Source organism: Miscanthus floridulus, chromosome 1, assembly GCF_019320115.1.
Source record: "Miscanthus floridulus cultivar M001 chromosome 1, ASM1932011v1, whole genome shotgun sequence".
NCBI classification, from domain to species: domain Eukaryota; kingdom Viridiplantae; phylum Streptophyta; class Magnoliopsida; order Poales; family Poaceae; genus Miscanthus; species Miscanthus floridulus.
The window spans coordinates 157,076,467-157,085,979 of record NC_089580.1 but is presented as its reverse complement, the minus strand read 5'-3'; the positions used below and the strand labels follow the sequence as shown (position 1 = coordinate 157,085,979).

Below are 9,513 nucleotides of genomic sequence, written 5' to 3'. Positions count from 1 at the left end.
GATTCGTCGACCACATCTTCCAGCATGGATTCCCCAGATCGGTTGGTGCCGGATCGATATCCAAAACCAGCCTCGCATGGCTCGGAGGCATGGCGCGGAAAGCCACCACCGTTGCATGCGAACCGCAGGAAGCCCGGAAAACGCATCCCGCCCCAAATCGGCGGCGAGGCGCGGTGAACCGTTGGCCACAAATGCGATTCGGCGCCGCCCAGCCACACCCACACCACGTTCCAGTTCCACGCCGCCGCGTCAGCGCCCCACTCCGTACCCCAATCCGCGACCGGGCCTCGCCGGCGTCTGCGTGGCGCCTCCGCGTTCCTACGTGCCACCCTTATCCACAAGTGTGTACCCCAGATGACGGAAACGCCCTCACACTGTCCCCTCGGTTCCCAGACCTCACCCATAAATACGCGTGGGCGAAAAATTAGGATGCAAAATCAGTACTACACTACGACGACCCAACCAGAAAAGTGCAAAGCGCAGCGACCGACGCGTCCCGACCAGCTGACGTGGTAGACACAGGACACTAGGACATCAGCCAATGGAGGCCGCGCTGATGCAGCCGGCGGCGGCGGCGACACCGGCGAGGTGGCGGTGCGTGGGGGACGCGTCGCTGGCAGGCCACGGCCAGCAGCGCCTAGCCGGCCTCGTCCGGCTCGGCGTGGCGCGGCGTGCCGCCAGCGGGGCTGTCCGGGCCAGCAGTAGCAGCAGCAGGCTGCTGGGCCCCGTGCGGGCGCTCGTCTCCGAGGAGCGGGGCGAGGATGCCGCCGCCGGGGAGCGGGCGGCGGCGGGAGGCGAGGAAGAGGAGGAGGGCGCGGTGAGGCTGTTCGTGGGCCTCCCCGCGGACGCGGTGGTCTCCGACGGCAGCGGGGTGAGCCGCCCCAGGGCCGTCTCGGCGGCGCTGCGCGCGCTCAAGCTGCTCGGCGTCGACGGCGTGGAGCTGCCGGTGTCCTGGGCCGTCGTGCAGCCCGGGTCCGGAGGATGGTTCGAGTGGGCCGGGTACCGCACCGTCGCCGCCATGGTCCGCGACGCCGGGCTCGATCTCCGCGTCTCGCTCCGCACCGACGGCGACGCGCTCCCCGAGTGGGTGGCCGAAGCGGCGGACGCCGACCCCGACGTCCTCTTCACCGACCGGTCAGGGCACCGCCGCGTCGGGTGCCTGTCCTTCGCCGTCGACGAGCTCCCTGTGCTCGTCGGCAAGTCGCCGCTCCAGGCCTACGAGGCCTTCTTCCGCAGCTTCGCTGACGAGTTCGAGGACTTCTTGGGGTCAACCATTACGGTAAGACAAATCCAAGAGAAGAACACACTTAAATATTCTCTTCTTTGTTTTCTTTTAATTTGAGAAAGTGAATCTTCTTTCTTAAGCTCATCAATTGTAAAAGAGAGGCTCTTCCTTGACTGCTTTTCTTGGTTCATTCATGGTATAGGATGTGACTGTGAGCCTGGGTCCTAACGGCGAGCTCCAGTACCCGTCATACCCGCCGGGGAACCAGGGCTCCCATGGCTACGCCGGCATCGGCGAGTTCCAGTGCTACGACAAGTACATGCTGGCCCGGCTGAAGCGCCACGCCGAGTCGTCGGGGCAGCCGCTGTGGGGCCTGTCAGGCCCACACGACGGGCCGCGGTACGACGAGTCGCCGGAGTCGTCCGGCTTCTTCAGGGAGCCGGGGGGTTCGTGGAAGTCCGCGTACGGGGAGTTCTTCCTGTCCTGGTACGCCGGGGAGCTCCTGGGGCACGGCGACCGCGTCCTGGCCGCGGCGTCCAGGGCGTTGGGCGGCAAGCCCGTGGCGCTGTCCGCCAAGGTGCCGCTCCTGCGCGGGCCGATCCCCGTCGACGCCACCGCGGGGCTCCACGGCGGGTACGGCCCGGTCGCCGAGATGTTCGCGCGGCACGGGTGCGCGGTGATCGCGTCCGGCGTGGAGGCACAGCCCGACGCCGCGGCGGTGGAGCGCCTGGCCCGGATCAAGGCCGCCTGCGCGGAGCACGGCGCGCGTCTCGCGGCGGAGAGCGCGCCTCTCGCCGCGGCGCGCGACGGCGCCGGCTCCGCGGCGGGCGGCGTGTGGCTGTCCGGCGGGCGCACCCGGCCGTGCCAGTTCACGTACCAGCGGATGGGCGCGGAGTTCTTCTCGCCGGCGCACTGGCCGCTGTTCGTGCGGTTCGTGCGCGCGCTGGAGTGCCCCGAGGAGGCCCATGAGGACGACCTGCCGGCCAGCGCTGACGGCGGCGAGCGGCTCACCGTGCCGTCCGCAGCCGCGGCCGCCCCGCAGGGCGAAGCCACGAAGGAGGTGCAGACCGTGTGAATGGCAAGGCATTTCTCGCGTATTCTTGATGTAAAGAGTAGGCTGGGCAGTAAATAAATTTGAGCTGCTGAGATGATAAGCTGATACTTTTAGTTTTATCAGTGGGTACTGGGTAGTGGGAACCAAGAGCGGGAGTGTATCACTATGCTAAATTGTACTAGGATTACTACGTACTGATCCATGTATATATTTTCTTCGTGATAATGATGTATTTATTGTTCTTCAGCCTGTTCGGGAGGCCGTAAACGATCGTGAATTATTTACTGTTGGTTGGTTTGGTGTGAGAGAAAAAAAAAATGTTGTTGCGTTGAGAAAATAGTGTATCGTGGTGTTCCCTGAAGGATCACAAGATGAGATATTTTTGCTCCAATGATCATGGTTATGGCATATCATTTTGTCATGTTGGTGGCGCAACCTACCCTGTTCGCATGATCGTTTCTGTGGCTTATAAGCCGCACGATGCTGTTTTGTTATTAGAAAAAATAATGTATCATGGCTTATACCATAAGGTGCGGGTGCGTGGTGGACTGGTGGTGGCGTCCGCACGAAGAACATGGTTGACGTGCGTTGCGTATTGAAAGGTGGAAATTGTCCTCTAAACGCCTACGTTGAACAAAGGAAGTCATGATTTCCTTGTGGCTATATAACCTATCTAAATTAAATATTTTACTACTTGTTCATGTTTAAATATTACTCCAAAAAGTTTTGGAGAGAAAAAAAAACAAAACCGTCGACCGAACGAGACGTTTTATCACAATGCCGCTTCAACAGTTCAAACCGTGGACGTTTTCAAGCCGTTAAGATTACGAATCTGCATGATGAACTTGTAGACAAAGATAGCCCTGTGCCCTTTTCACCATGAACCCAAACACTGACTAAACATTCAAACTCAAAAATTCGTACAGCGTAATTACGTCTGTATCACACTATCACTGGAAGCCTCTATTCTCACAAACTCATCAGTTCACCGATGGCCAGTGGCCACACAAGCAAAAGCCATTTTTCCACACAACAGACTTTGAAATTCAGAGGAAAAAATAAACTTGGCGACGGAACAAGCAGGGACCAACTAGCTGTAGCTATTCACACCGCAGCTCATAATCATTTTGTATGACTTCTTCTGGTGGTATGGTAGTTTCCAGCCCTCCTGCTCCAGCATCAGGCTATCATGTTGTCCAGCTTCTGCAGATATACGAGGCCAAAAGCATCGTTAGAACTAAAGGTGGAGAGGGCAAATGTTTGCTTGCCCAAGCAAATCTGCAACTATTTTTCTGTCTCAAAGTTCAAACAGGAAAAGAAGGGAATTAATAGCTGTGAATGTGTTTAGCCTAATAGGATGCTCAGAAATGGTAACTGTGGAGAGCATCATCCTTAACATTGGAAATTGCATGTTCAATAGAATTTTATTGATGACTCAACAGATGTATAATGGAGATCATTAGAGGGACAAATGCAATGGTACGTATCTACTTTTGAATCTAAAAGCATCTACAGAAAACATCAATAGTAATATAAGATATGCGCAGACCCAATCACTAGCGTTTGGTCAAGGTTTACTATCACCATCGTAATGGCCAGAGAGTTCTGCAGCTGAGACCACTTTGAAGAGTGGCAGCTGCTAACAACTTCCATAGCACATACCAATGGCTAGTGAGTAAGAACACTGAGAAAGAAAACTAGACATTCCATATGAATTAAGAAAAGGACGATGATGAGCCTTAATAATATAAGCAAGGGGTATAGAGAAGGAGAAAAAGCACCTTGCCTCATTCGCAGGCTATTTTTGTATCAAAACTGCTCAGACAAATTGCAAAAGCTTGAAATGCCGATATTGGATAACGGTAGTCCATGGTGAACAAGTCTTTTCCAATCTTTCCAAATTGGAGAATGACCTTGACATTCTCTTGGTTCCCTGGTCCATTGTCATCAGAAGCCACCAACTGAAAGTTTTTAACCGACGCAACAGTGACCCGCCCACGGAAATTCAGGCACCAACACTGCAGTTGTTCATGCCACCTAGGAGACTTGTTCTTCAGCACCAACCTATCTTTCTTCTGACTGGATGATTGCGCTGTTGAACTTTCTATCCGAGCTGATTTAGATCTGAAGAATGGAATTGATGGGAAAGAGTCAAGGCTGCTAAGTAGAAATTCAGTTTGTGTAGGAGCTTTCCCTCCTTCCTCAACAGCCGATGCAGGGATGGAATCCATAACACAGTTCATCCTTCTTGGACCTCTGCAACAAGCAAGCAACAGGACAGTTAGTCATGTTGTCAACTCATGTCCATATCTAGATTTTCCATGTAGCCCTAATCATCTAAAAATTTTGCTTATCAAAGGAGGCAATATGGGTATTAATTAGTTCTCTAACCATGAAAATGCATACTAAAATCTAAACAGCTTCTTCAACTGTTACACATGAACAGTTTAACAGGTGAGGCCATTGACCTACTGCATTTGCAATTATCACCACCAAATTCTTTGCACCCAAGATTCACATATAAAGAGCTTATTCCTAGTAAAGGGTAGGGAACTATGTTTACCAAAACAAAAGTCCAGATTTAATTTGTCATAGCAAGACAGTCAATGACCATACCTGGAGCCCAGTACATTCAGCTCGTAAGAAATATGTGAAACCGGATAATTCCCAGCTGGAACTCTAGAGGAGACTTGGTTCAAACCAACCACACGTGCAGAGCGACTCTTTGAGACCACAGCTCCATCATATGGTGGATGAGCATCATAGACAGTGAACTTTGTTCCAAGGAAGTTTGATCTGTTCAAAAGGGAGTTTGTTAGTAGACCTTTTAGCTATACCTTGCTCCATGAAAACAATTCAAGCAACTAATATAGAGGACGTGTAGTAGCAAGAAAGATGGACGTCTTTAATATTTTTCGCAAGCACAAAATTATTGACAGCAAAGTGTGCATTATTTGGCATAATGTTTAAGAACAGTTGAAGATAGGGATTTGCGCAAGGCAAAAGAAAAAAAAAATAGTTATCACATATTCTACAGACTGAAATGTGACAAAAGAAAAAAAAAATAATGCTGTTGACAGTTGACACTTTAACTGAAACAACCTGTAGGCTATGTGTATTATATTAAATGCTAGCAAAAATAATAGCTTAAACGTATTCTGACATCATATCTCAAAAGCTGACCTTAGCTTGCCAATATAGGTGCTGCTTCCCTTCGACATATCAACCTTATCAAGAGAAATTAGGTAGTCTGTGCACGTGGGCTTACGACACTTGCGTGCAGCAAGTAGGAACTTCACATCATATGCTGCAAGAGAATTATTCCAAACTTAGTAAATATAATCCATACTATGTGGGTGTAGTTCTAGTAGATAAAAAAGCATACCTTCTGTCAATCCAATATACAGATAATATGTCTGAGTAGTTCGATTCCTCCTGATGAAACATTTAAGAGTGCCATCCCTTGGGCCAGGCTGAAAGTCATGTAGATAACAGTACAAGTACTATTAAGTCACAATAATGTTTCTTCAAACTTTAATTATAAGCAAAGTGTAAGATTGTCATTTGTGTAGCCATCCAACCAGGGGCCCCCTGTTATGGGGCGTCAGTTAGGGACCCAAATCAAGGCCCCGTTTAGATCAAAATTTTTTTGGATTTTGGCTACTGTAGCACTTTCGTTTGTATTTGGCAATTAGTGTCTAATTATGGACTAATTAGGTTCAAAAGTTTTGTCTCGCGATTTCTCACCCAACTGTGCAATTAGTTTTTTTTTTCCGTCTATATTTAGTACTCCATGCATGTGCCGCAAGATTCGATGTGACGGGTACTGCGCAAAATTTTTTGGAATCTAAACAGGCCCTAAACCAATCCTCCTGACTAGATGGTATGAACCTGTTGACACCCAAAAGTGACCCTAGTTCATTTGTGGATAACCGTTGCCAGGAAGATAACCGTTATATAGAAAGAAGAGTATTCCTTAACTCCTAAGGGAGTCACAATCTAATCTCATCCAATCCTATCTTTAGTCGGTCCAAACCTAATCCAATCTTTCTGATTGATTCTATGGCTCCCTAACTGACGGCCCACAACACTCCTCTAAAAAAGTCTACATTTTTCGGCCCAGTTTTGATCACGGGTAGAACGTAGGAAAAATGGAGGAATGAAGTTCCTATAGTTTTTGTCACTGTATCAGTGTTTGGAACAAAGGAACCAGCATGAGACTTTCCTCCGAAACGGCAAGGAAACCTGTACTTTTGGAGGAAACAAAAAATGCACTCTCAGCTAATGGAAATTTTCCCTGCAGCGCTCGCGTCCGTGGTTGCATGCTGAAGCACCAATCAGTTCATATAGGATAAGGTGGATGAAATACGTCCATGGACCGGGATCCCACATGCAAGACAGCATTAGGATAAAACAGGTATAATCAGATCATGTAATGTATTATATTAGTACCAACATCTTCTTTTATTCACCTTATTCCTAAATTTTTGTTTTATAGGTTCCTACATTCCAAACGCCTTCTCTAGTTCCTTTCCTGAGTTTTCGATTCCTCTATTTTGCTACTGCATTCCTATCCTTTCCTGCGTTTTTCTCCATTCCTTTGTTCCAAACGGGCCCTTGTTTTGGGGAGTACTGTGCCCCCCGCCCCCCCCCCCCCCAACCCCACCCCACAAAAAAAATTAGCATTTCTAGCGCCGCCTCTGCATCCAACATTAGGAGCTTCTCAGTGTCAGATGTTTCAAAACCACCCATAATATGATCACTGAGGCTTCCTGTGAAACAGATTGCCCTTTCCTTAAGAGTACAGTATACAGGCATCCAAAAACGTAAGCAATGATTGAACAAAGGCATGATGGAGCACTCATGAAGAACAAGTGATGATTCCACGAAGGCAGGATGGATCATTCATGAACTCAAGCGATGATTCAACAAAGGCATGATGTTTCCTTAACCGTTTCACCAAACTAATAATCATACAATTGCTGAATGGACCGCCCTAACTTCCTAAGCAGTACTCCCTCTGTCACCAATTAACTGTCGCCGTTGGTTTTCATGCCGAAAGTTTGACTCGATTTGTAGAAAATACATGCAACATTTGTATCTCCAAATAAATTTATTAAAAAAAAGTAGATTCAAATATCTATCTAATGATATTAATTCTGTACCATTAATATTAATATTTTTATATATATTTAGTCAAAGTTGTTTCTCGAAAAACGAAAACAACACATATTTAGGGACGGGACGGAGTAAGCATCATCAAGAATCAAGATGGTAATAGAACAATTTGTACAACGAGGATGGCCGAAGAGCACAGACCTGCTTAAGCGAGATGGGGAACGTGAGCTTCCCTGACACCTCCGGGACGCGCACGGCCTCCTTCATGATGCCCCTCCAGGTCCGGCAGACGCCGGCGCATGACACCACGTCCTTGCGCGCTGGCCACCAGCTCTCCGACGCCTCGATCCTCACCAGCACCTCCCGCAGGAGCTCGGGGGGCAGCTGCGACCAGCAGCTCTGGTCCATCGCCTCCGACGGCCCCGCGGCCGCCGCCCGCGACGCGTTCCCGGCGGAGCGGTGAGACCGGGACCGCAGGCTGTGCCGCGAGATGCTCCCGAACTCGTCCCTCATGTCCTGAATCAGGCTCCTGAACGACATGTTTCTCCAGCACTGTCCTCCTCACCAAATCAGCTCCAGCCTCCAGGGATGTCTGTGGACACACCAAGAATCTCCAGCGTCAGCTCACGCCACCAAATCTCAAATATATGAGCAACAATAATGGCAAATATAGTCACATACATGTCGTCAACATTCAGAATAAATCACTAGAAAAGAAAGTGGGGGTGAACCATGTACAGAGGAGGAACCAACCTTAGTTATGGTCGCCCATCCAGGAATCCTTCTATTTAACGCAACAAGGCACGGAATTGACCTGGAGCTAGGCCCAATTCCTCGCCTTGGCGCCTGCAACAAGCAAGAATCACGGGGCACCAGAATCCAGCTCGATAAAATACTGCCTGGAGCAAGAGGCACCCAAATTCAACTCGCCCAAGAAAGCGCTTGCAGCAAGAAAACACAGACCACCCTTCCCTCCTCTCCAATTGGCCTAAAAAAGGCACCGACCGAAATGAAATGACCCGCGAATAACCGGTGAAGAGATTCTTGGTCTGTGGAGAAGAGAGGAGGAAGCAAGAAAGAATTTCAATAAAAAAAAGAACAGAAAGGAGTCACCTTTCGCAGATTGGAATGGGGGAGTGGGTACCTTGAATTTTTTTAGGTGGTGGTAGCATAGGAACAGGTGGGGAAATGGCAAGCTGCCACGGATGGAGAAATGGAATTGGGGTAGCTGATGGGATGAGCACGAGAGGGCCTCCCCTCTTTTCTGCGGCGGAATACCATTAAAAATAAAAATCGCAATGGCACGTGTGTCTTGGATGATTTTTGGCGCCTATGCTCTAATTTTTTTACGCCCTTCGTATCACTGTTGTTAGTTCGAGCTTTAACACTATCTGACTGAAGGCGTGAAAAATCAAAAATACTCTTAAATCTAAATATATTATTAATTTTTTTGAGCATCTTAACGACTTTAAATAAAAAAAACTAAAAACTAGAAAGTTGTAGATCTCATCGAGATCTATAATTTTCATATAAAAATTATTTTTATTTAATTTCACAAAAAATATAATTTGATATGATTAATATATCTTAGAAAAATCATATTTTTTTTATGAAATTAAATAAAAATAATTTTTATATGAAAATTATATATCTCAACGAGATTTATAACTTTCTAGTTTTGAGTTTTTTTTCATTCGAAGTCGTCAAGATGCTCAAAAAAAATAATGACATATTTAGACTTAAGGGTATTTTCGATTTTTCATATCTACAGTTTGACGGCGTTAGAGCCTAGACTGACGGTAGTGGCATGAAGGGCATAAAAAAATTAGAACAGTGACACCGAAGATCGCTGAACTTTTTCAGAGACACACTTTTTTAATGATACAAAGGGAATTCTCTCTTTTCTGCTGGCTGCCTTTGTCTGGGGCGTCTCGGCGGCTGAAAATGATGGGTGGGCATCCATGTACTACCCACCGACCCATCCATTCTAGGCCGGCCCCACGTTTCATTCACATGATCACATCTGATTGTTAGACAGGTCTCGGTGGAAGTTTTATATAAGTTTTATTTGTATTAAGTAGGTGCCACATAGATATTTTTTATAGCCTGACACTGT

General features: G+C 48.0%; 2 protein-coding genes across 2 annotated transcripts; one reads left to right on the top strand and one right to left on the bottom strand.

Annotated features, from left to right (window-relative positions):
• Positions 1-450: 450 nt before the first annotated feature.
• LOC136499262 (inactive beta-amylase 9-like) lies at positions 451-2,525 on the top strand. The gene is made up of 2 exons (XM_066494975.1): positions 451-1,279; positions 1,428-2,525. Exons 1-2 carry the CDS (start codon positions 542-544, stop codon positions 2,298-2,300), a joined length of 1,611 nt encoding a protein of 536 aa, XP_066351072.1. The 5' UTR covers positions 451-541; the 3' UTR covers positions 2,301-2,525.
• Positions 2,526-3,124: 599 nt separating this feature from the next.
• LOC136544969 (tubby-like F-box protein 6) lies at positions 3,125-8,637 on the bottom strand. The gene is made up of 8 exons (XM_066537026.1): positions 8,511-8,637; positions 8,151-8,385; positions 7,599-7,989; positions 5,665-5,752; positions 5,463-5,586; positions 4,896-5,075; positions 4,061-4,535; positions 3,125-3,482 (listed from the first exon to the last, which is right to left on the bottom strand). The coding sequence occupies exons 3-7, from the start codon at positions 7,935-7,937 to the stop codon at positions 4,067-4,069; spliced, it is 1,200 nt and encodes a 399-aa protein (XP_066393123.1). The 5' UTR covers positions 7,938-7,989; positions 8,151-8,385; positions 8,511-8,637; the 3' UTR covers positions 3,125-3,482; positions 4,061-4,066.
• Positions 8,638-9,513: the final 876 nt, after the last annotated feature.